The sequence below is a fragment of the Bacillus rossius genome, chromosome 16 (genome assembly GCF_032445375.1).
Source record: "Bacillus rossius redtenbacheri isolate Brsri chromosome 16, Brsri_v3, whole genome shotgun sequence".
NCBI classification, from domain to species: Eukaryota; Metazoa; Arthropoda; class Insecta; order Phasmatodea; family Bacillidae; genus Bacillus; species Bacillus rossius.
Window position 1 is genome coordinate 11,977,653 of NC_086343.1, and position 27,674 is coordinate 12,005,326.

The window sequence follows — 27,674 nt, forward strand, 5'->3', positions numbered from 1 at the left end:
TTTATGATTTTCACACAAATGATGCAAAAATTAAAATTATTTCTTAGGAATTGACAAAGTGTAAATTTCTTAATGAGGGCTTTACTGTAATTTTTCATTTACGTGAGAATTCAGTAACTTAGTTTTGTAAAAAATTTTTTATGATAGCACATGAAGTTAACTTGTGTCTCACCTGCAGGCCGGTACGTGTCTGGCAGCGGTCCAGCCAGGATGCTGCGGGACGGCATCCTGCAACTGTGCGCCCAGCTGAAGCCCGAGGCCGTCGCGCTGGCGGACGCCGTCGCCCCCCCGGACTTCTTCCTCAACTCCGTGCTGGGCCGGTCGGACGGCCAGGTGTACCGCAACATCCAGGCGGCCGTGTACCAGACCCCGCAGGCATTCGAGCGGCCCGCGTGGTGGCGGGACGTCACCGCCTGGCAGGCCCAGTCCAAGCTGTGATGCCTGGTGGTTGTGTCTCCATTGGGGTCGACAACTTTTACAACACTGTTCTCCTGGCAGCAGGCATTAGAGTATCACCGAAAATGAACCATGGACATCACACATGCTCTCGTCTGATGCACATCATCATGCAAGTGTCAGTAGACAAATAACATTGACAATAAATAAATTTTGCTCTTCTATCACAAATAACATAAGGAAATTTTTATTTTAAAATTCGTTGAAATTAGTTAAGCTACCGGAGAAATCGCTGTAAGCATCATTTAATACAGAGTAACTCGAACTCCGGACTTGTTAACAGTCTGGATTCAGTTAGGAAGTGAGTCCACTAGGTTGTGCAGGTACATCACATCCATGTTAAGCTACCCACTGAAGATTTGATCGCACAATTCCACTAAATCGCAGGGAATCTGATGTCAGTGTTTTATGTGCTGTTCAAACATGTCACTCAGATTTTCAATGGGGTTCAAGTTGGGAGATTTCGCAGGCCAATTGAAATGTAATAGGGTTGGGGGAGTGTTCATGAAACCAGTCTCATATGCATCAGCCAGATGAACTTTGCTGTTGTCATCTTGAAAAATCGGGGTTATCAATTGCATTCTCATCATGCAGATGTTAACTGAAAGGCAAACACCTGATCATCCATAATGCTGGTTCATGTTTGTGATCACCACAGTGAGCAGGCATAATCAATGCTGTTGAATATAATTTTTAAAATTTAAAGCAAGAATTCAAGGAAGAAAATATAGGATGAAAAAATAATGGTTAGCGAGTTTTCACACATATCCATGGAGCAAAAATACTAAAAATTATAAGCTGCACTAATTTTTTTTCAACTCAACCTTTGAATTTACATCCATCAGTCGTCACATATAATTTTCCAGAGGTAGAGTTTTTTTTGAGTAGTAAAAAATCTAATTACGTAATTCAAGTTAAAATAATGATGATCAATTAATTTTACAAAATAAAAAAAAAGTGTCGGATAGTTTAGCTTAAATGCTGCATAATTTCCTTGAGTTAATGAACATTTTGGTCGTATACAGCATGCATGTGCTTACGTGATGGTCTATGTATATGGTGAATAACATACATCCCAGTTCTATCCCAATTCACTATAAAATCTTGACTAGTTACAAGGTCTGTTTGTATTATGCAGATTTAAACATAAGTATTAACTAGAACCATTAAAACTTTTTAACACATTATTTCTGTAATTATGTTAACAATGTAGAAAAAATATTAAAGTAACCAGCTGTTTAGTAAACCATTGTTTTATATTTTATTTACAAAACAAATTGACTCATCTGACAACTATATCATATTATTCATGTGTCGACATAAAAATATGCTGTAATGTTTGAGATGCATTTGTAGTTTTAATATAAAAGAATTAAACAACAAATGTATCTGATCTTTCATTAAATCAGCAGAGGAATTTTTACACCTGCTGTTTTTCCATTAAGGAATTTCACGAGAAATGAATGTTCTCTTTGTTGAATGCTGTAAGTAGCCTGAAAACATACAAAAAAAAAAAAAAAAATTAATGAATCAAACCTGAGCTCTGGACAAAGACTAGTTAAAATGCTTGGGACATGTTTCCAACAAGCCAACTCACATCATGAAGTCGTCGATATCCAATGTTCGGGCCCGCTTTGTTTCCCAGTCGCCAGTTTTCAAAACATCTTCAATCTTCTGTTTCATGTCAAAATCCTCAGGAATGGGCTATGGGAACACAACACAACAAAACAAAACCACTTCAATCTACGACATGAATGCTGTAATTTATATGAAGTTAATAGTTAAATATTTCCTTAACACAATGAAAGGTCTTTAATCCGGCGTTCTATGATTTGGCACGTTCTGTACTCCAGTCCCAATAGATCTGCTCCCGTGCAAAGATACCCAGGTGGTTTAAACCAAGTATTTAATGTTCAAACCATGCTTTTTATCACATTAGTTATTTCGGTTCTCACCATGTTTAAATGAAAGCCATACATCTCACTTTCTGCCACTCATGTTTAACCAGAGAAGTTCTAAATCAAAGAACTGAATCTCAGCAAATCTGCACATTGACTAGGACTTAACCACAGAAAGGATATTTCCCTACAGGAAATACATAGAATGGGTGTTTCGCATAGAATAGGGATTTACAAAACAGTCTGGGATTTCCCACAGAATAGAAATTAACTATTTAATATTTTTTTTTAAATTTGAGATGAGTATTTAGTTGGGTATGCTTTACGGCTTATTCAGATAATTTAAATTATAAGATCTTCATTATTATATAGTATTTTGTTCCTGTAAATCAAAAGAAACATTAATGATCAAACTTTTGATGTTATTAGAGTGGGTATAGAATCTCATTAAAAAATTAAGATATATTTTTTTAAAAAAACTTTTTTTATATAAAAACCACATGGATTAAACCATGTTTTAAACCATTGTGGTGTAAATCAGCAAACCTTTGCAGTGAGTTTCATTACTGTCAGTTTTGATTTCAGCACAGCATGTTCCCGAACATGCCAGCCAGATAAGACCTTTTACTGTGCATATACACAGGAAGTTTAAACTGCACATAGTTTAATCCGCTTGGTTAATCTACAGCAGAGACACACTTCTATCTCACAGTGGAGGGCATGACTTGGGAAACTCACATCAGGAGGAGCCTCTGTGTATTAATAGTATACCTTTAGGATGTTCACGCTTTAAAACAATAAATTGCACTTGTCAGTCAATGCCTAAAAAAAAAATACAGTAGAGCTTCATTATAAAGAACACGAAGGGACCAAAATTATGGCAGTTTGTTATAATGAAGTTCTTTATACCGAAATCACAATGATTGCCTGTTTTGGGGTTTTGAACATAACTCGATCTTGTTAAAAAACAAAGTAGAAAATCTAATACCAATATGAGTGGTACAAGCATCAATTACTTTAACAGCTATACTTTGGGATCAAGATACATACTACATACATACATACATACTAGTATGTATATGTACAATACAGAAATACGTAGGTAAGTTGTTTGCCAAAGCAGTAAGCCTACCTTTGGAATCAAGACAAGCTGTTTGCAAAAATGCTGTAATAAATCAAAAATATAAAATTTAAAAGTTAGGAATTTTTTTTTTTTACATTTTATTGTCTTCCAAACTGGATCGCTGGGTGAGAATTGTAAATAATGTTGATTTGGAGATACCTAACTTTTTAGCCACATCAGTCTTTTTATTTTCTTTATCTACTGCTTTTAACATTTCAAGTCGTTTCCTAGAAGACATGTTCAGTAGTACGGTTTTTTAAACTATAAAAACAAATGCACCCTACACATGTAAAAATAAGTTATACATGTAGTATAGCCACGTTTCTGGGAAGCCTACAACTCACGTAGTTTCGGTTCCCTGCAAGAATTTGCGAAGATTTCCGAAGTTTTGCGATTTGGTATTAACGCCACTTCAGCCACTACATCAGAAGATCAAGCATGTTGTGACTAACCTAACACAACCCTTCGATTTTTATAATTTCAATTTTTGAGAGAAATCCGAAGTTGCACGAACGTGCTAGGGAACCGAAACTATGTGAGTTGTGGGCTACCGCACGTTTCTCAAACAATAAACAAGAAAACGACCAGAGATGTGTGTGTAGCAATACTTTATGATGTAGCACTTCGCATCGGTTAAACACGTCGTGCGAGCATAGAACAAAGAGTAATGTCAGCGAACACCACAATGCAGCGCTTTAGTCGCTACACTAGTTTTGTGCATTAATTTCAACACTAGTCCATTGCAGTCATCTATGGCGCGTATCAAAATAAATAAGATGGCAGTTTGTGGGTGAATGGCGACGATTTTATCCGTTTGTCGTTTACCGTGCCGGGCAGAAAAGTGTTCGTTCAAATGAATATTTATAGAATATTTAAAAAATTTGAACCAGAAAATTCGTACTAGTGAAATTTTTTTACGTTATGTTATATGGACGTCTGACGGGACCAAAGGCATAGTTCGTAGTAATGAATTGTTCGCTCTAATGAAGTTCGTTAAAACGGTGTTTTACTGTACTTTGAAATTTTAAGCACAGTTTATGTACTAGTTAAGTTTCACTGTGGCCAACGGCACAGTGACTTAGGTGGTTACGTACTTGTATGCCATCCAGACGCACAGGTTTTGATTCTCGCTGATGAGTCACCTTTTTTTAATACAGTAGAACTTGGATAATTTGAAACTCAAGGGACCAGTCAAAAACTTCGAATTATCCAAAAATTCGAATTAAGGAAGTTCGTAATATAAATAGGGCCAAAACAATAAAAAATCATATTTTCTATTAAAACTCTTTATTGGTTGACATTTTTTGAATAAATACATCGATTAATGCCTAAACGATACATACATATTAAAATGACCTTAAAACTATTGAACTGAAACATAAAAACAACCTATTGTTTTTGAAAAAAAGATGATATTTTGGCCTGTTTTCTCGAATTAAGGCTCTCGGCCATTACAAAAGATTCTAACTTATTCAAAGAGATGAAGTATGAATCACTTACATTAATTCGGCTCTCAAAAAAAGTCTAAGTTCTTTTATGTGATTCATGGCGTCAGCTGCACTCGGCACCGGTTCTTCTTCTACTCCAGCGATCTCTTCTTCCGAACCTTCCCCGTCATCGTCTTGCTTCTCACTGCCGAGCACCTCTGCGATGATTTCGGTGTCAGTGACGTCACCACACACCGCAACATCTTCATCGACATTGAGAAAGTCTTCGTACGAGATGGTCGGGTCGGCTCCCACATTCTCCCAGCCGTCGACTGCTGCTGGAATGGCTTCTGCTTCAGTGGCTTCCACAGTTTCGTCCTCGGTTTTAACAAAACCTGCCTTTTTAAAACAGTTTTTGATTGTTTCTGGCTTCACTCTGTCCCACGCTTGCTTACACATTCTGGAAGCTTGCAGAATATCGAGCTTTATTTTCAGGGCGTTTCCATCTCCGGACAGTATGATTTCTACCAGCATGGTTCTGTAGAAATGTTTCAAATTTTTTATTATCCCTTGGTCCATTGGCTGGACAACAGATGTCATATTGGCTGGGAAAAAAACCACTTTAACACATTTCAACACTGGTATGGTGTTATGCGCAGTACAGTTGTCGATGAAGAGGACCACCTGACGCTTTTCTTTAATAAACTTCTTGTCCAACTTTATTAGCCACTTTGAAAACAGGTCGCCTGTCATCCAAGCGTTTGAGCTGTTAACGTAATCCACCGGTTTCGACTTGACATTCTTAAAACAACGGGGATTAGCCGATTTTCCAATCATCAACAAGGGCAGCTTTTCTGAGCCGTCCATGTTTGCTCCGACTAAAAGCGTCACTCTTTCTTTGCTTAGTTTTCCACCATGACATTTTTCGCTTTTAAATGCCAATGTTTTGTCCGGTGTGCATTTAAAAAAAAGGCCAGTCTCATCAACATTGAAAATATTGTTTGGGTCTCTATCTTGGATCATCTCTTCTAAATCTCGCTTCCACTGGCCGGCTTCTTGCTGGTTCACTGCCCCACTTTCGCCACAGACTGCTTTGAACGTAATTTTATTACGTTCTTTGAAACCATCCAGCCATCCAGTGCTAGCTTTGAAATTTTGTTTGCCCAATTCTTTAGCGAATTGCTCGGCCTTTACCCTTATTAGGGGACCACTCAACGGAATTTTTTTGTCTCTGGCTTGCTTGAACCACTTAAGAACACAATTGTCGACGTCTGGGTTATCTGGTTCTCGTAGTCATTTTCGGTCTTTATCAAATTCCTCTGCACTGCTGAGAATTTTATCTCTATTCTTCAAGAAAGTGGATAGAGTGTTGGGTGGAATCCCAAAGTCCTTCGCGATTTCCAATTTCTTTTTCACGCCTTTGTCCACTTCCCTAATCGCCGCTACTTTTTCAGCTAGAGTCAAAGTTTTATAAGCACGGGATTTTGTAGATGAGGTCGACGCCATGGTTGCTACTCTCACAGTTCACTCACTAAACGTCACTGTACGTAAAAACTACACGTAATCACACATCAAAAGACAATTTTAAATAAGCTACAGTACACTGTATGTTACAAAACAGACGATACACAGAACGATGCACAGTTGTACAGTACGGAGTGGAGAGGGGTGAGTGTGGGGAGGGGTGACCTTGGAGATACTACTGCTGCGTGTTGTTGCTACGCGCAGGCGGTCGGCACTCGGCACAAGTGTGCGGGAGGGGAAGGGTGAGTCATCACACTACAAGCTACCGCGCATTTGGTCAAACGCTTAACTTTTGCCGAGTATTGTTTGTAAAACGTATTTCCCGATAAATTTACAATTTTTTGAGCCGTAGTTTATAATTTATTCACTAAATTAGACGCACCAAAAATTTGAATTATCCAAAATAAAATTCGAATCATCCACGATTTTTAGCATTGTTTAGATACAAAATGCTAGGGACCAAGAGGAAAATTCGAATTAAAGAAGATTTCGAATTAAAGAAGTTCGAATTATCCAGGTTCCACTGTACAAATATTTGCAATCTAAATTACAGTAATAATTCATAATAGAGTAATAGTTAATGAAAATAATCATCTTTTATTTACAGTCCAAGATGCCAAAAGATTTTTAGTTTCCATTGCTTTTATGATAATTATTATACAGGTGTTTTTTTTTTTTTAAAAAATATATATATATAAAATACAAATTCATATTTAAAAATCTAACTTTTTATTTATTATAAGCACTAATTATAACTATTATTATAATCATTACTTTTTTATATTTTAAACATTGAATTATTACTGTAATTTAAATATCAAATAATATCTAACAAATTATTTTTTTTAATCAAACAAAATTATTTATATATCAATAATAAAATAACATTAGTAAACAGTAGATTAATTAATTAAATTATTTTAAAAAATTGACCAGCAAGAATCAAATCCTGACTGTTTGGGTGGCATCAAGTACGTTACCAGCTAGGCAGCTGTGCTGTTAGCCAAAGTGAAACTTAACTAGTACACAAACCATGCGTAAATTTTGAAAGGCTTTTTTTTCTATAAATTGGCTGGCCAGTGCGCTTTATTATTTTAAGGCGTGAACATCCTAAAGGTAAACAAGTGATACACCGAGTCTCATCCTAAAGTGAATTACACAAGCCGTGCCCTCAATTCGTCAATTTTAAATATGTTGGATAAAGCATTATTCCCTGTATTTGTCCAGGAAAAAAAACTGTCTAACCTTCTCTGCACCAACACAGGCTAGTTATTTAAGCTATAGTCAACCACAAAAGTGCAATTTTTTTTATTACCCAAAATGGAAATTTTCGCGTTTGGTCCACAGTACATTTTACTAAACAAAAAATCTGCATAAAAACTGCGACCCATACGCAGGTAAATACGGTAAATATTGAGGCTCTGTCTTTAAATACCATCTTGATTATTAAATTTATTTTAATTTGAAATTTTTACTGTAAATTTATTAAGTTGGCATTCTTAAATTTTACGCTTCGTTTCAAATTTTCTAAACAGATCATAAGATTACTCACAGAGTTGTATTTTATAAATGTAAATAATTGTTTAATTTTTCCACTTATATGCACCTATGCACAATGACTTACTAATAATTCAGTATCCATGTGGTATTAGTTACAAATAGAATAAGGACACTTAGTTTTTAACATAAAAGAGAATTGTGCTTTGTAATTACAGTAAACTCAAAATGTTCAGGGTGCAGATTATCCGGTATTCCGTGCTTAAATTTAGTTTATTTATTAGTTTGTTGTATTCCAAAGTTGTACAAAAAGATAGCATTGCTTTGGCGCCCTTCTTTGCTTGGCCTTTCGAGATCTTTAACCCTGTTGCAGTGTCAGAAAGCTGTTTGGACCAACCCGGATCCTTGCATCCTTCATATCATCCACCACCTACTTTCCCTCTTCAACAGTTACAAATTACCATGAATTAGCAACATATGTGACGGCAATCTTCACGTGTATCACAACAGGTTTTAATGAGGCCAACAATAACGTTTTCTCGTGCTATTTATTTTCCACGCTTTTAAAACTTCAGCCACAGCTCCGCAAGATGTGCACGTATTGCTTTAGTTGTGGAAACTTTCCTGTGTTCAGTCTTTGAAAAACATGCCTCCGAAACTCAATGTATTGAAATGCTACTTATATATTCCTCCAGCCTGGCACAAGTTTCTCTGCATGCTAGTTTACGAAAGGACGAGGAACTCTGAAGAAAAATAACTTGCCACTGAGGGGTAAAAAAATTAAATACAAGAGGATAAAAGGGGAAGGGGGGGAGAGGAGTGGGTGATTACTGCCTCCAGCAGACGGAGAAAGACCACATGGTGACTCATTGCTGTATTGTTTACATCCCAATAAGCTGAGACTCAGAACACAAAGACTTCACTTGTGTTTAGAAATCTACTGAAGACAAACATATGGTGTGACTCAAATTTGAAGGCGGCCCTTATTGTAAAACAGATTAATTTTTTTTTTTTACAGGATTTCAACTATCCCGGGCATTGGTAGGTCCCAATAACATAGATAATCAAGAGATTACTATAGCAGCAATAAAACATTGTGACTGAAAAACATTCCAGGATGTACAGACTCCTCAAACAGAATAGTGGTACACACATTTCACCTACCGAATTTTATAGTATTCAAAGAATATTACTGAAGTTTAAATAAAAAATAAATACAATTGATGTGTGCTATGAAGAATATTATACATTTAAGCAAATGCTGGTGTTAATACTGACATTACTATTTGGTGCGCTGAGAGAAGATACTACGAGGAATATAGACGGTTGCAGAATCAATCATCTTCGGAGCTGTGGTGCAGTTATACCCCCAAACTATCACGATTGTCATATAGTTCAAGTACGTAACCCAATACTACACAGTTGAGACTATAAAGAAGAACTTATTGTAATGTCAATGTGAGTACATATTTTCCAAGATACTCCTTAGAAGACAGCATTTCCCTACATACGTAATATTCAAACTTGCTTATCTTCAAAAATGTCATTATTTTAATTGCTAAAAGAAACATGTATTGCTTGTGATTAATGTATCTACTCAAAGGCAGTGTTTCCAATTAATATTGCAAAAAAGAACCATTGTGAGATTGAAGTAACCAACACTTATTTATTACTGGTTTGAGAATTTAGGAAAATTATTTGCTATCAAATTTCACACTGATCAGGGCAATGAAATTTTTTTAATTACAGTAGAACCCTGTTATAACGAATCTGAAGGGAGTAGTTTATATGTTCACTATAGAGGGGAAACTTTATATCTGGGAAAACTTTATATCTGGGAAAACTTTCATATTGGCAATACATACTCAAAAGCAAAATCTTAATTACACATAGGCCTAAGCCAAGAAAAGAACGAATGAAAATACTCAAAGCAACAGTTTTATGAGCAAATGCAGATATTATTTTTAATGAACTACACTTTCTATTACCTAATGGTTCTTGGAAATCGGCGTATTATCCTTTTTTCGGACATTTAATTCTCTGTGACGTTATCGCAGCTTGAGAAAGAAGATTGTTCAGCTTGTTTAATATTGTACTTAATGTATACTCAAAGCAACAGTTTTATGAGCAAATGCAGATATTATTTTTAATGAACTACACTTTCTATTACCTAATGGTTCTTGGAAATCGGCGTATTATCCTTTTTTCGGACATTTAATTCTCTGTGACGTTATCGCAGCTTGAGAAAGAAGATTGTTCAGCTTGTTTAATATTGTACTTAATGTGGATGTTGCAATTCCCAGTTCCTTTGCTATTAACACGTGCGGGACAGTGGGGTTGGAGTCTCCCTTTTCAATAATGTCCAGTTTATCTTCCACAGATAATGCCTTACGTTTTTTACCGCGTTTTTCACCCATTTTTATGTACGTATTTCTTATTGAAGCACATTTGCAGCTTAATAACACGTAATTCTTTTTACCGTCAAAAGTAAATAAACGAAAAATAACGAGTCTGATGCATCAAAGATTACTACGTATCATTTAGTATCGCAGTTGCTAAAGCTGGAACGAAATTTTCTCACTTTCTATGGAAAAATTTTGTCCACAGAGTTCTATCTAGTGGTAGTCTTACGAACCTTACCCGATCAAAATGTCCGAAACGTGAACGATAAAAATGAGACGTAAAAATATTGAATTTGCTGCTATAATGTAAATATATATTTGTGTGGCGGTAATTTATTTATAATGTTGATAACATAATAAATGTACATGCGTTCGCCCATTCTTTAACTATGCAGGGAAAACTATTTTTTATTTTAACCAAACTGATCACCATTTTTGGCTACACGTAGCCTACCGAGGCCACTCGAATACGGCTTGTTTATAATATGAACAGTGGACAATCGAGTAGCGTATTGCGGAGAAAAACTTCAATGTGATCCAGAATAGACGTTTTGTGAAAAAACTTTTAATTATATGAAAATATTTGAGATAAATGTGCATTATGTCGGCAAAATTTGTTCGTGGTACACGGGAAAACGTATCAACATTGACAAAAGTTGTGCGCTATATCCAATAAATTAATACATAACCTCAAATCATTTTGCCGGGACTGAGACAGAAATTCACAATAAACGGGAATTCATTATAGGCGGGTTCACTATAAACGGGTTCTACTGTATTAGTGGAAAAGTAGAGATATAACTCAGTGACTGATATTGTCTTGTCATTACTAATTCAATGGTAATCCTTTTATTTTATTAATTTCTGATTTTCTACGTTGAAAGTTATAATTAATAAATAGTAATAATAAGTCCCTTATAATTAGATTAGAAACGGCACACATCAATTTTCTATAATTCATGAGTCAATCGTAAGAGTACTGTGAGGTGGACTGCAGCTTACCCCCATGCCCTGATAAAATGGCAGTTAAGCCACTTTTTTCCAACTTTGATAGCAGTATTGTCTACAGCCAGGGGGCTGTTATTGGCTAGGAACTACTTTCTTGCGCCCTGATCCACTTAGTTTTTAGCTTGAAACTTTTGCGTGTGAACTAACTTGTAGGACGTCAATAATAGTGGTTAAACATTTTCTGAAATTAGACTTTGTTAGAATAAGTGAGCTTGCTAAACAGTGGTGAAGTCAATTTCCCTCATTTGGCGTGTGGCGGAGGGATACGGACTGCCAGCGGAAGTGAGGACGGAGGAGAAAGAAGGTCAAGATGGAGGAGGGGACGCTGTGAGAAAACGGGGGGTGTAAGGTGCACAGGGGAGGAGGAAGGAAGCGAGACTGAAAAAGGACTGGATCAACGTGTTGCGAGTTGGTTGAGTGGAAGTGATGCGACAAACTCTTGTGTAGCCATTTTTCGGTAACCACTGAACCGCTGGAAAATCCCTTTGGTTGGGGAGTTGTGCAACAACCAATGGCGCCCGAACAAACGTGAGTCGGGGGTGGAAAACGTTACAACTGAGCTGGCGCCCGAACAGGGACCTGAAGAAAGAAGTATTCAGGGAGAAATATGGCTGCGAGAGAAGAGAAACAAAGGAGAAGCTGCGTGTAAGGTATTCATGAAACAGGATGATTAAGGTCAGTGTAATTTGCCATAACAAACATGAGTGAAGTGCCGATACGAGACTAGATGGATGAGCTGTGTTCCGCGGGTTTTTGAGGGAGTGGTGTTTTGCGGAGGAAAGAAGTAACTGTCACATGGTGTGGTTTTCCGTCGAGCCGAGCTCCTGTGAAACAATAGTTGGTGTCCTTTGTGTTCTATAACTATGGCCGTCTGCCTGTTATTCTTGTCCTGCTTTCAAGTGTTTTGTGGATCAGGGTAAACATAGTTACGTAATTAGGCGTTATATAACCTTTGTGCAAGTGGTTTAATATTGTAAACACAGGAGACAGTCATGGCCCCAGTAGATACTCGTAGCGGGGGCGCGAGGGGTGACGCAGAACGGAGTAACGGGAATGAAAAGGATTTGGGGATAACCGCTGAAGGAGGGGAAAGTAGGGGAAGGGAGAGAGATGGTGAAGGGGCTGGCGCGAGCGTTGTTAGCCCACCCAGTGCGGCCGACAGCACACCGCTATCTCCGCAAGGTAGCGAAAGTAGTGAAGTTATGGACATGTTGAGGGAAATTATCAAAGGTCAGCAATCATTCCAACTAACGGTGGAGAACAAATTTCGTGAACAGAATAATCAGTTTATTGGATTGCGGGAGGAAATGAGTGCTTTCAGAAAAGAAATGAGGGAGGAAGGGGATAAAGTGATGGCTAGGCAGATTAGCTTTGAGAACTCCTGTGAACTGCGTTTGGGTGAGGTTGAAAATCGCCTGAGAGTAGTAGAGAGTGGGCAGGAACAGGGAGAGGGAAGGTGGATGGAGGTCAGCGGACAAGTTGCTGAGCATAGCCAGGAAATAACAAGGCTTGGGAATAAAATGTTAGCGCTGGAACAGGAGGTCAGGGTGCAGCCAGGGGAAAGTGAGCTTGTTAACCGGAGTCGAACAAGCAGGCTGGGAAGTGCAGCAGTAGAAACAGCTACCTGTGAAAGTCAGGGGGAAGTAAACAAGCGGGGAGAGACCAGGGAGGACAACACAAGTAGGGGCGGACGTTGTGCACCACAATACCACGATCGTGACATACCGAAGTTCACCGGGAACGGAAATGTACACCCGCGTAAACATACCAGCAACCTAAAGGAGTTTTTTTCTATGTATGGTTGTGGGAGTGAGGAGAAATTGGTAGTGGCCAAGAGGTCAATAACAGGGGGTAGTAGCAACTGGCTTAGGCTCTGTGACCACCGAATGGCGAATTTTGCTGACTTCGAGCGTGAGTTTACCGCGGAATACTGGGACAAGAGAATTCAGGGAACTGATAGAGCTGAACTGTACCGGGGACGGTGTGTTGAAGGGAGCCTGGAGAGCCATCTGAGTAGTGTGGTAGAAAGAGCCAGGTACTATGACACGCCATTAGGTGAGGAGGAAATAATAACCATGATTTACACACAGTCACCACTGCGGGTGCAGGAGGCATTAGTGGGCAAGGAAATCACGACAATTGAGCAACTTAGAAAAGTGCTGAAGGAGTTGGATAGGCTCAGTGCGCTGCGTAAGAAGGGGGGAGGATTTTACAGGACAGGAAATCGTGACACAGACCATCGCTTAGAGCGTGGGATGGGGGGAAGTGGCGGAGGCCAAAGAGGCGACGGATGGAGTGGAGTAGCGCAGGAGGGGAGGGACGCCCAAGGTCACCCCGGGAATGTGAGGGGGGAAGGCAGGGAAGAAGGCAGGCCAGCCGATGGCAACAGCAACTGGCGAGGGGGGTGGCAAGGAGGGGGGAGGGACAGATGGAGGGGTGGAAGGAAGGGAGACTGGGCGACAGCCGGTGAAGGGCGCGGAGCAGGAGAGAGGACAGATAGAAATCAAAACAATGAACACAAGGACGGTGCTGTTCCGGGAAACGGAGAGGGTCGCCTAGCCTAAGCTGCCAGGTTAGGCAGATCCACACTGATAGGAGGCAGTCTGTTGACCGGGCAGAAACCCGTGATAGTATTGATGTAATTTTCACTGACGATAGAAATTTTTTATTAAACGAGGCAGAAACTGTAGTGAAAGGCAGAGTCGTTCCGGAACTGGCATGCAAAGTAGGAGACCAGGGTGTGGCAATCTTGTTTGATTCTGGGTCAGAAGTGTCTGGTGTGTGCGAACAGTTTCTGGAGAACTTAAACAGGTTAGGATATGAGTTTCCGGTACTTCCAGTGCCGCAGTTAACCATAATAGGAGCAACAAGGGGAAAAAGCAAGAAAGTAAATAAACAGGTATATCTGAATTTCAAGATAGGGCCAGATGAGTATTTTGCAAACTGTTTGGTCATCCCACAGTTAGCTAAGGAAATAATAATTGGCATTGATTTCATGGCAACGCACGAGGTAGTAGTAAGCTTTGTGACAGGGAGTATTTTCGTCAGCACTAAAGAATACAGAATGCTGCAGGGCACAACGGTGTTCGAGCGGGGTGGGGGGTCGCTGCGAGTGCAGTACGTAGAGGAGTGGGAGAAGGGGAGAGAGGAGAGAGAACTAGCGCTTGCTGTAGGAGGGGAAGAGATAAGCAGGAGCCATGTGTCCTTGAGTGGCTGGGAGGAGAGGTTGGACAGTGTGTTGGCGGCCTGTGAGGAGGGGAGCGAAGGGGAGAGAGAGGAGCTGCGGGAAGTACTGCGCCGCTATAGCGATGTGTTCAGCGACGAGCCAGGGCTGACAACCGAGTATACTGCAACCATACCGGTGACCAGAACCACCCCATTCAAAGGGAAAAGTTACCCAATACCTAGAGCATGCAGCGAGGAAGTGGAAAGACAGATCAAAGAAATGGTGGAGAAGGGTATTATAGAGCGGGGGAACAGCCCATTTGTCAATCCGCTTGTGTGTGTAAGGAAAAGCGACGGGAGTGTACGAATTTGTGTTGATTCCCGGGGGGTGAAAGATCATATTGTGCCTGACAGGCAAAGCCCGGTCGAACCTGATTCCCTGTTTGAATCATTTTACGGCAGTAAATATATCAGCACGACCGACTTCACAAAAGGGTATTGGCAGGTACCACTAAAGAAGGAAGATAGGCCGTATACAGCTTTTTTGTACAGAGGGCGGTCGTATCAATTTAAAGTGCTCCCTTTTGGCCTACCAAATAGCGTTGGGGAGTTCTGCAGAGCGGTGGATGCTTCGTTGGGACCCGAGCTAGAGTCAGTGGTGCATACTTATGTAGATGATGTTCTGATTGCCACAGAGACGTTTGAACAGCATGTACAGATTTGGGATAAACTGTTGTGTAGGCTTAGAGAGGTGAACCTGACGCTGAGGTTATCCAAGTCAAAGTTTCTGAGAAGAGAAGTAAAGTTTTTGGGGTTTCAGCTCAGTGCAGAGGGGATCAGACCGGACCCTGATAAAGTAAAGTTAATAAAAGATTTTCCTAGGCCACAGTCAGTCAAGGAGCTGAAGGGATTTTTAGGGTTGTGCAATTTTTACCGGCGGTTTGCCGAAAGATTTGCTGATACTGTGGAACCATTACTCAGGTTATTAAAGAAAGGTTGTAAGTGGCAGTGGGAGCAGGAGTGTGAAGACAGTTTTGAACGAGCAAAGGCCTTGTTTATTGACAACTGTATAGTAAGGCATCCTAACATGAGCAAACCTTTTTTTTTGTGCACTGATGCATCCAGTTACGGAATAGGGGTGAAGTGCTTTCAACGAGGCGAGAAGGGGGAAGAGGAGCTTATAGGGTTGCTGAGTAGGACGCTGAGCCCTGCGGAGCGTGCGTATACAGTCACTGAGAGAGAGTGTCTGGCCGTAGTGTGGGGTTTGGGAAAGCTGCGTAATCTGTTGTTAGGCAGCTCGGTTGTGGTATTATCAGACCACCATTCGCTTTCGTTCCTTATGTCTTGCAAGTTAATGGGAAGCCGGCTAACACGCTGGTGTTTAGCAATGCAGGAATATCGTCTAGAGATAGTGTATGTGAAGGGGGGTGAAAACCAAGATGCTGATCTGTTGAGCCGCACCGTGATAGAGGGGGGGGAGATAATGCTGGAGGAAAAACCACGAACGGGACCAGTGATGGCAGGGATGACCGTGGAGCGAGACGAGATCTTGGTGGCTGAGTTCGGTCAGCTAGGGGAACGGCAGAGAGAGGATCATGTGTGGGGTGATGTAATCAAATCATTGGAAACCACCAGTCAGGGGGGAAGTAATGCAAGGGCAGAAAATTTAAAGCAGTGGTATTGTTTATCTGGGGGGTTACTTTTTAGAAAGGAAAAGGCAGGTACAGTGGACTGGAAGTTATGTGTTCCTGAGTGCTGGGTGAAAAGGCTTGTTTGGCATTTGCATCGCAGCAATGGTCATTTTGGGGCCAAGAAAGTTCTGTGGTTAGCAACAAATAGCTACTACTGGGTGAGCATGGAGAAAAGTATTAGGAAGATATTACGGAGTTGTGACATATGCCAGAAGGCCAAGTATCCGAATAGGAGCTGGGAGGGCAGTTGGGTGCCGATTATTCCTGAGGGGCCTGGGGAGCTAATCGCAGTTGATTTGTATGGACCATTACCAAAGGGTCGGGGCGGTGTTCAGTATCTGTTCGTAGTGTTGGATGTGTTCTCAAAGCTGGTCTGTTGTTATCCATTAAAGAAAGCTACCGCAGCTGCTTGTGTTAGCAAGCTGATCAATCAGTATTTCAGTGAGTATGGGGTACCTAAGAGGGTGCTTAGCGATCATGGGACGCAATTTACATCAGACATGTGGAGATGGGAGTGCGCCTGGGCAGGAACAGAAGTAGTGCACAGTTCTGTCCGACATCCCCAAAGCAACCCTAGTGAGAGAGTCATGCGGGAAATAGGGAGATTGCTGCGGACCTACTGCCATGATAGCCATAGTAAGTGGGCTGATGCAGTTCCGCTCATCAACAGAGTGCTTAATGAGCAGGTACACAGTGGGACCGGGTTCTCTCCTCGAGAGATTGTGACAGATGAAAGACAACGGGATGAGCTAGCAGGACAATGTGTGTTTCCTGCAGGTGATGAATTGAGTAGGGAAGATAGGGTGAAAGAAGTACGCCTTCGCTTGAAGCATGCAGCGTTAAAGAGGGGTCAGCAACAAAGTAAACCGTTTCAGAGATTCCAGGTAGGGGACCTAGTATTACTCAGAGTTAGTGAGAAAAGTAACTATTTGCAGAAGGAAACCAAGAAACTTCACCTACTCTATGAGGGACCTTTCAGGTTAAGCAAGGCAGTGGGCCCGAATGTTTGGGAACTGGTGGGGGTCAAAAATAATGAAGTGCGGGGTATCTTTAATCAAGGGTTACTGAAGCCTTACTTTTGTGACATGTGATTTGAGGGTGTTAAAGAAAGGGGCCATGACTGGATCTCATGTGGTAGGGGCAACATGGTTGGGTTACCCTAGTGGGAGACTAGAAGCCATGACAACTAAGAACCTGTGTAGATAAGTGGTGTTATTATATAGAGGAGAATGAGGAATGTTATTTGTGTTGATCATGCTACTAGTGCAGTGACTGATGTGAGCCTGCTGAGAGAGAAAGCCATCTGAATGTTGTGAGAGTCACCCATTAGGATGACTTTATCTGGGGGGTTGTGAGGTGGACTGCAGCTTACCCCCATGCCCTGATAAAATGGCAGTTAAGCCACTTTTTTCCAACTTTGATAGCAGTATTGTCTACAGCCAGGGGGCTGTTATTGGCTAGGAACTACTTTCTTGCGCCCTGATCCACTTAGTTTTTAGCTTGAAACTTTTGCGTGTGAACTAACTTGTAGGACGTCAATAATAGTGGTTAAACATTTTCTGAAATTAGACTTTGTTAGAATAAGTGAGCTTGCTAAACAGTGGTGAAGTCAATTTCCCTCATTTGGCGTGTGGCGGAGGGATACGGACTGCCAGCGGAAGTGAGGACGGAGGAGAAAGAAGGTCAAGATGGAGGAGGGGACGCTGTGAGAAAACGGGGGGTGTAAGGTGCACAGGGGAGGAGGAAGGAAGCGAGACTGAAAAAGGACTGGATCAACGTGTTGCGAGTTGGTTGAGTGGAAGTGATGCGACAAACTCTTGTGTAGCCATTTTTCGGTAACCACTGAACCGCTGGAAAATCCCTTTGGTTGGGGAGTTGTGCAACAACCAATGGCGCCCGAACAAACGTGAGTCGGGGGTGGAAAACGTTACAGTACCATTCCTGCATAATTGTAATGGTATAGTGGTGTGAAAAAGTCATCACAAGATATTTATTTAATTTATATCATTTCTCTATATCCGCCACATTGACATATAGTAAGGCCTGGCAACTTCCTATCCTTCTCGACGAAATCCATCCGCTTAGTGAAGCTTGCGGCTGCTAGCGAACTGGAGGTGCTAATAACAGTTTAGTTTAGAACTTCGTCAATAGATGGCATTGCCTTGAATTTGTAAAGTGCTATTGTTTGATTCGTCCATCGCGTCTTGCCTTGGGGTTACCTGCCTTCCCACAAAATGAAGCTGAAGAATGAATGGTGTCCCAGTTTTGCTGTTGCGTAGGCTTAATGCAATCAATGGCACTTTAAAATCAAAATTTACCATTTTTCAAGTGTATGTCCTCCAGACTTGAAACTGGTAGTGATGTTCCTTATATTATGATGCGTTTAGCCTGGAAAATGCTAGGTACTTAAGCTAATAATATATAAAATAGCTGTAACAATCACTTGTAAACTTCCAATAGCTCGAAAATTACATTTGTTAAGTATCTGGTGAGAAAATTTGTGCCCCCATCAACAAATGAAGTACAGCAAACAACATTCAATTTACAGTAAAAACCCTCAAATAACAGCATTGACAAGAAAATGAAATGACCCAACACGGTGTGCCTCAAGCAGGTAGGGGTACTCACAATGTTCTTCATGGAGCAGTATATGCGGTGACTGTTGGCGAGCGCCGTCACCACCAGCGACTGCTTGAACACGGCGCTCAGGGTCTTGTTCTTGCGGTTGAACGCGATGCGCGTCAGGCCGTCCCACTCTGTGAAGTTGACGGGCGGCGGCGGATTGCGCGGCTCGATGCGCACCACGCTGGATTCCACCTTTGGAGGTGGTCGGAAGTTGTTCTTGCCAACCTGCGGGCAAGAGGAAAGCAAAATAAAACAACAGAAAGCCACAGCACTGAAAAAACAATTATGACAACGCTACAATTAGAGCCCCAGCAAGTCACAGATTAATCCAAAATGCTAGTTAAGTCAAATAATAAAATTAAATCTACCAACATATTACACTCAAATCACAAAAACATTACTACTTAAAGCTCAATGAATTCTTTTGTTTTAATACATGTAATTTTAAAAAAAAAAATATGTCCCCAGAATATCATATCTGGTATCACCTTATTTTAAGTCTTTTTAAATTAAAAATTCTGACATTTACTTTAAATATACATAGGTTTACTTTTTTTTTATAAGTTATGACCCTGAGCCAATCATAACCCAGGTTGTCCACACAAATTTGTAATAAAATCACCTGCACTTATCACTGTCTTTGCACAGCCAAAATTACAAATTTCTCACATTAATTAAAATCTTTTAGTTTTTTTCCGAAAGAGATAAAGATAATTCAGGTTCAGCCATCACCATGGCTAACCTGGTTCAAACAGAATCAAGCATACAACATTTTATCCTTTGAATGACCACATAATAAAACACCATCTGAACAAAAAATGCTTTCACAGTATGCTTGATGACAGAACTGGAGCATGACATTATCCTCTCAAATTACTCTCACAGGAAAATTTTCATGACTTTTCCAGGATTTCAAGTAAAGTCCCTGACTTTCCATGACGGCAATACATCACATAAAACACCATAATGCAAGTTAATACACAGATTAACACCTTAATGTGATGAAAATTTGACAAAATTTAACTCAAATTACAAAAATTTAATTTTTAATAATGTAAATTCATTTAATTTAACTGGCATCAATTTTGTATAAGAATGTATAACCTAAGTGCACGAAAAAAAAAAAAAATTGTTTGATCTTGCATTTATTACGTCAGTAACATGTTTTTACGTAAATGACGGCACATGTTTCAAAGAGACAGAAATTTGTCTATTTTTATTTTCCTGAGTAGTTCTGTTCTAGACATTCTTATTACTAATGATTTTAATGTATAAGTGCATCAGGTGTCAAAAAAAATGTGACAATTTTGGTGAAATTTAAATATCAAGAAATATTTTAGTAAGCATTTTATAAATGAATTAAGGCAATATATAAAAATTAAAACACACAAAAACCTGTTTATAAAAAAAACAATAATAAAATCTTCTCCCTATTCATTGGCCACTGTCCTTGAAAGAAGACATCTAGTCTTGAGTGACATGAACGTTCAATTGCAGTTGGTTTCATAATGGCTTACAACTTGGGGCGTGTTGAAATATAAGTGGGCCCAGTTCGTGGTTGAGCTGTATGATCAATCACCTTCCTTGGGGAGTTGAAACAAGATTTTTTGCAAGTGGGAAATATGGTGGCCTATTTTTTTTCGGGTGCGTTTTATCAATAAGTCGTTTCTCCTTTCATCACCACCTCCACATCTCCAACGACCCAAATGTCGATGAGAGGTTGAGGCTTGGCCTGACATTCCATGGCCTCAATTATTTTTTTATTCTGTAATTTCTTTTCTCTAAAGGCTATTTCTGAAATTTTAATATAATACCACCCTTGCATTTGTTGTTGTTACAAATATTTTCAACAGATGTTCACTTAGTGTAATATCATGTGTGTAAAAGTCACTTAAAACTTTCTAACTGTTTATCACTTTCATGAATATTCACACCCATTATATTATGCTGTTGAAAACATTTGTGATAGAACAACTAATGCAAGGGAGGTATTATTTAATTTTTTTTTAGAAATAGCTCTTAAATAAAGATTGTAACAAGAAATGAAGGAAAAAAATCAACATAGCGCGTGATACGGGGCCTTAAAGCCTGGATTCATTTAACGTGATTATTAGATCCTAAATATATGCAAAAGTCTGTAGCTTAACTCGTCAACTGAGAGTACGGAATTTCCAGGTTTGGCAACGTCTGGTATCCTTCGTCGCATTATCACGAGCGTTCTAACCTGTTGCTGTCACACCAAATCCTATTCTAATGTTCATGTTTGTAAACCCAAATAAACCAGTTTTCACAGCCTTCAACTTCAAAAAAATTTTTTTTTTTACAAGAAGCTAAGTCAAGGAAATTGGTTTTGTTGAAGTGCGGCCTAACCTGACTGTGCGAATCGGAGTGGAGACGTTCTTTCGGTCCTGCTTCACGGGTAGTGATTTTTTATCCCTGAAACATCCCTGAAATATGTATTTTATGCTTACTACAAGACCAAGTGGTTTTTGAACCATTACATATTCAACCCTGGCTACAGACTTGTCAACAAACATTCAGTGAAACGGACACACATTTGGATAAAACATTCAACTCAGTAGGATACGATATCTAGGACACATTAGCTAAAATACTAAAGGAAACGATAGGATCCAGCTCAAGCATACAACGCCTCCAACCACATTTGGCTCCAAATGATTTCAGTTACAATGTAGCACGTACCCACCACAATTGCCGTAAAGACATCATGACTCTTCATTATGTTAGTCATTTTGTTTGTTACAAAATGCCGAGCTAAGACGAGCCTCTGGACCGTCGGGGGTGGGGCACGCTAACCTTCATGAGGAGGTCGACGCGGGCCAGCAGCTGGGTGTTGACGGACAGCCGGCAGTACAGCTTGTCGCCCGGCTTGGCCACCAGCCGCTGCGCGAACTCGCGCTGGAACATGATCACCGCGCAGCGGAAGAACGGCCGGTGCAGCAGCAGCTTGAATACCAGCGGGGACGAGATCTGGTACGGGATGTTGGCCACGCACACGTCGAAGAAGGGCAGGTCCGACTTGAGCACGTCCCCGATCATTATCTGCAGCCTCGACTGCAGGTGCGTGCCTTGGACGCGCTTCTGCAGCTCCGCCACCAGCCTGCACGGCACACGAGTGGTGCACGTTTATAGTGCGTTCCCTGAACACTTCGAAGCAAATTTCAAATGTCAAACTATGGGGAGATGTATCCCCTTAAAATATCTTAAGAAAACTATTTCCCCACCAACAAATGGAGGTTCATCAGGGGCGCAACAACTAAATTTCCGGAAGGGAGTAGGGGGGGGGGGGGGGGGGGGGGCAATATACCTTTTTATAAAGAATCATCGATCCCCCTATTGAAACGGGGGTCCTACCCCGGGAAAATCTGTATTTCAAGGTGGAAAATGGTGCTATTTAAGCAGTTTATTATCTAAAAATTTATTACACAGCACTTTCATTGCCCCCGTTTGCTCCCACTTCATGGTTTCAGGGGGGGAGGGGGGGGGGGGCAAAATACCCTTCCCCCCCCCCCTGAGGTCTATAATTGTATAATTGTTCTGTATCATGTATCCAAGTTCATTCCTTGATTCCGAAGGCATGATACTGTAGTACATGATGCTTGCTGTTTTAATTCAGCATGTCGAAAGATGCTGACCAAATAAAAACATCACAATTCAACAAGTATGTCACATCTTGTGGAAAATTTTTTTCACTTGCATTAAACTTATGAATATAATTCACTGTTACTCAAGAAGTTTTTGTTATGTCCAGGATTCTTTCGAACTTATAAATTATAACATCAGGTACATCATCATGTACCACAGGATCATGCCATTAGGACCAAGAGATAAACTTGGATACCCCCAAATCGAAATAATTTTAACGCAAACAGCAGGCAAAATGGTTCTATTGCCCCCTTTATTAAAATAGAATTGTATTTATGCTCCTGGTAAAACCTTTTCACAATTGTAAACAAAATTTCACCCAAGGCTTGATATCAACTGCCATGATGGTTATTTATTTTTTTGTTACTGCTGGTATTTAAATGGTTTTTCCAGTAAATATATCTCATCTTTCCTTAACACATATTAAAAAAAAAAATCTAATTGCTGTAAAAAGTCACGCAAGTGTTAATTATAACTATTATTACTTTCAAGACCTTTTACAACTCTTGAAAATAACTTTTAGTGAATATCTGGTGAGAAAATTTGTGACCCAACAACAAAAGCAAGAGACCCAATGGAATAAATTAACAGAAAAATACCTAAATAGTAATGACAAAAAAAACTAACTAGGCATGTTAAACAAAGTCTTAAAGCTTTAACAGCCAATCTTACACCTAATCCAACTAACAACACATCAGGGAGGCAATTAAATACAGCTGTCCTATGACACAACACAAAATCTGCACCTTTATTGTGCTGCTGCAGAATTACGAACATAAAAATGAAATTTGCTACTGGCCATGTGACAGATGCAACATTTCTCTCTGCTGATGCAACACGAGAATGCAAATTAAATAACACATTCCACATGCACCACTACTGTGGCACAGGCAGAAAAAAAAAAAAAAAGTTGGGTGCAACTGCAGTGCAATTGGCTTTCCCTTGCACTGCACGGGTGCAAATGTAAATGGTATTAAATCCATAGAATAATGACTACAGCCAAGATTTAATGACATCATGAAAAATGCTAATTTTGTCATTAAAAATTGGGGGATTGTCTTTGTCATTAAAAATTAAAATGCATGTAATAAATAAGTGCAGATCAAGCACAATTACGTTGATAGACTGTTTCAAAAATCATGGTAAGCCACTTAAAATATCTATTTTCCTTATTTCATGGTAATCCCAGGATGAACATCGTATGTGTTTAATACATATGGTACCAACATGATGACAATGAAAAAAGTTCCCTTTCTCTTAGAAATAACTAAAGTTTATTTTAAAAAAAAGAAGAAGAAGAAGAAAAGTGGATAAGTCTTTCAGTACTCGCCAGTGATGTATAAAATCTAACCTCGGTAACGAGCAAATTCATATGTCATGTTGCAAAAAACACTTACCGGTATAATATGAAACTTGGACACAAAATTTTAAGTACAAATTTTTTAAACAAATGCTGAACGTGATCAATAAATGCAAATTGTATTTTCAAATACATTTTTGGATGTGAATCACACATAGTTACCGCACCTGCAGCTAGAAGTTATCTGCTGGAGCAGCTACGTAGACTATCAAATCATCAGATTAACAGCTCCGATAAAATTGTAAACTCTGGCTTTAAACCTGGTTTTTGACAAGAAATTTTGATTAAAATCCTGCCCAACTTTAATCCTATGAAGTTTATCTTTGTATTTGTGAACTTTGGTTTGCGCCATCCCCCACAGATGGCAGCACCGTGGTTGTTACACATTTCCGTTCATCGACTTCCATCGCATTCACAAAATCACTCCCACCAATTGCTGTATACTGAGAGCTAAGATGTTACACATTAAAAAAATATTGAAACTCAAACGGGGCCTCTCCTGGTACCCATGCCCTGGCATGTTGGCTAGCAAACCTGTAATGAAAAATTCCCTTAATTTTAGTTTTGGAAAACAAAATTCCTTGACTACTGTTATAATTTAGTCACAAATAACTAATAAAAATTCAAAATTCAACATCACATACATGGGTATTATTGCAGCAGGCAACTATAAATTATTTTATTGCACCACTGTCAATAGCACTGAAGTCAATGCTGTCAAAGTGCTGTTACAGGAACTTATAATCAAAAAGTAATGAGGAATTTTTTTTTAAAACCTAGCCCTCTTCACTGGGTGCCCTTCGAGCTCTGGCAACCTCATATCCAGCCATGAGCACACCAACAATATGTCGCCACTTGCTAGCAGACACGTGCTTCACGTGGTGTGCCCAAAGAATTAAACCCATTTCTAGCTCTATATTTAGGCAGCGAGAACTACAGCCGGCATGCCATGATTAAGGTAAAGGCTTCCAACACTAAATGTTGCCTGAGGAATCAAGCAGATGTGATCGTTTATCTGGAATATCAAACCTAACAAAAAAAAAACTTCTCTCAAGCTTCTGAAAGTGTTCACTGATGTTTCTTAGCAAGTTCTTATATGGTTATTTTATTCATAATGTTGCAAACTGGGGAAAAAGGGTTCGAAAGTATAGCCAAATTAATTAATCATGCATTCATTTAATAACTAATGTTTAACCTTTTTCCTTTACTTATAACAGTCTAAAAGCTGTCCACAAAATAAAACCACTGTAATAAATTCACAATCACACCCCCCACTGGAGCTCTACTATTCGTCTCTGACCACGCCCCTCCATCCCAACACACTGCTTCGCACTACTCACTTGTCCGCCACACAGCAACACCATCCAAGGTGTTCCAATCTTTGCACACAAAAGCCTTTCGCTCGTCACCCGATACAGCCACCGAAGAGTCTTTTTCTAGTAGGTCGCCCTCACCGTTATCACTAACAAGAGACTCTTGCTGTCTCGCTCACTGTATCGCACACTGTCTCGCTATCGTCCTGGCTGACTCTCTCACCCTCCGTGCCCCTTGTGATCTCAGTGTGTCTGACTTACTTAATAATTTTAAAGAACTCATTTGCTTCCTGTTCTTCATTTGTGTCAGTATTTTTTTAAAGTCGTACATTTTCACATTTAACTTTTTAGCATACTGAAAGATATTCTGGTTACGCTACTGTCTAGCTCAAGTTGAAGACCATGGGGAACAGAGACTTCCATTAGAAGTTTAGATTTTACATAAGACAAAAAAATTCAGAGTTAAACAATAATTAATTTTCTATGAAAAAAATACATTAAAAAATATTTTCATCAATAAAATCCCTTTAAAATTTTTTTCCCCACATTTGGGGGGGAGGGGGGAAACCCCCATTGGCATCACTGAATGAAATAGCTATAGGTAATTAATTATAGAGGGAGTAGACTTAATGGTTATAAATAAAAAAAAAAGTTTTGTTAAGGAGGTTACATTGTAAATACGTACCTTGGATCAATTTCACACGCGATGACTTTCTTCACTTTCTCCAGCAGTTTGACTGTCATGTTTCCAGTTCCGGGACCAACTTCCAAAGCAACATCTGTTGGCCTGAGTGCAGATTTCTCAACCATTGCTTGTATAATGAGTGGGTTTTTCAATATGTGCTGGCCAAAGTTCTTGTTGAACAGAATGCCTGTAAAAACGAAAGCACACATAGAAACCCTAAATGTTTTACCATTAGTACAGATACTCTAACCAATGAAGGCAGGTGAGGAGATAAAAGGGCATATCAGGCTGTTTGCAGATGACTGCGTGGTATACATGGATGCGGAGAGAAATGGGTTACAGGATGATCTGGAAAGGCTGGAAGAGTGGGTGGAAGATAATGGCATGAAAATAAATGTGGACAGACGAAAGTGGTCAGGTTTACCAGGAAGAGGAAGATTGTCAGGAGGGAATATCGCTGGAGGGGAGACGTGATAAGTGAGGCCCACAGCTATAAATATCTAGGGGTGGTGCTGCAGGGTAACCTGGGGTGGGGGGAGCATGTAGACAAGGTAGTCAAGAAGAGCAGACAGGCCCTGGGCATGCTGGGACGAGTGCTCAGAGGGGGAAGCAGCAGCATACGTGACAAGGCCTATAAAACTATGCTCCGCCCCATGATGGAGTATGCCGCAGCAGTGTGGGACCCATATACGGCAGTACTTGAGAGGGAGCTGGAGGGGGTACAGAGGAGAGCAGCTAGATGGGTGAAGGGCAAGTGGAGGAGAACGGACAGAGAAGGGAAGGGGGAGTGCAGTACCACAGAGATGATAATAGGGATGAGATGGGAGAGCTTAAAGGATAGAAGACAGAAGGAGAGATTGGTAAAGATGTACCAGGTGCTGAGTGGAGTGGGAGGATGGGGAGAGCTGGGGGGAAAAGTCAAAATGGGAATGCCTAGAAGTAGGAAGGAAAATACTAAGAAGGTTTTCAAAGAGAGGAGGAGAACAGAAAGGGGAAAAAATGCGATGGTCGTGAGGACGGTAGGGGAATGAAATAGGCTGGAGGAGGAGAGTGTGTCGGCTGGGAGTGTGGATCAATTCAGAAGAGTGCGGAGAAAGTAGGGAGAATGCTTGCCACCAGGCACTTTGTACCCAATTGCAGCTATATATATATATAATAATAAGGGTCAAAGGGATGTATGGATTCTGCAAAATGGCATTGCTATAATTTAGGTAATTTACCGGTAGTTTCTCATATGAATGGTTGCTTAGAAAATACAGCTACATTAAAGAATACTGTATAAAATAGTGTAAATTGGCTGAATAGGGCAATCAACTTGACAGACACAACCAAAAATTCAATTAAAAATTAAATCTATCATTGCTAACATAACTCGGTACCTTGTTTGGCAACTGTAAGATTTTCCCTTTTCTTGTCTGTTTTTACTTTTGGCATCTTGACGTGTAATGTTTACAAAGAAAATAATACACAAATACCACTACTGACGGAACCACATTTTCTTCTAGTCAGGTATTAACCAAGGTATTAACGTAAAGGTTTCAACGTGTAAACGTTCGCCATCTTGCAACGTAGAATCGCTGAGAAATTAGAATCGGCGTTGAATTTGAATATGGCCACCATAGAACAAACAATACAGAGTATGCAGGAAAATATTGCGAAAATATGTATGCGTGAATTTGGATGTCACTATAATAAATTGTTCTACTTGAGAATTTTGGATATGTTTTCTTTTTAACGGTGAAATGGTATAGAACTAAAATGCATATTGGGTTCAATAATTTATAGACCAACACAAATTTTATCATTTAATATTATAATTTTGCAATGTTTATAA

At 39.9% G+C, this 27,674-nt stretch overlaps 2 protein-coding genes across 8 annotated transcripts in view; one reads left to right on the forward strand and one right to left on the reverse strand.

Moving 5' to 3' along the window:
- The window catches only part of LOC134539986 (peroxisomal acyl-coenzyme A oxidase 3-like), a 38,502-nt gene extending 36,800 nt beyond the window's left edge, over window positions 1-1,702 (forward strand). For all 6 annotated transcript variants that reach the window (XM_063382392.1, XM_063382394.1, XM_063382395.1 and 3 more), the window contains exon 13: window positions 179-1,702. In XM_063382392.1, the coding sequence (XP_063238462.1) occupies window positions 179-438 (260 nt within the window). In that variant the 3' untranslated portion in view covers window positions 439-1,702. The remainder of the gene's footprint in view (window positions 1-178) is intronic.
- Window positions 173-27,458, reverse strand: LOC134539989 (probable dimethyladenosine transferase). Of its 2 annotated transcripts, none has more exons than XM_063382401.1 (6): window positions 27,220-27,428; window positions 25,841-26,027; window positions 21,634-21,937; window positions 18,820-19,041; window positions 2,054-2,160; window positions 173-413 (listed from the first exon to the last, which is right to left on the reverse strand). In XM_063382401.1, the coding sequence occupies exons 1-6, from the start codon at window positions 27,272-27,274 to the stop codon at window positions 407-409; spliced, it is 882 nt and encodes a 293-aa protein (XP_063238471.1). In that variant the 5' UTR covers window positions 27,275-27,428; the 3' UTR covers window positions 173-406. The 2 variants fall into 2 exon arrangements, with proteins under 2 accessions (XP_063238471.1, XP_063238470.1); XM_063382400.1 differs by lacking the exon at window positions 173-413 and adding an exon at window positions 1,694-1,949 and having other exon boundaries at window positions 27,220-27,458.
- Window positions 27,459-27,674: the final 216 nt, after the last annotated feature.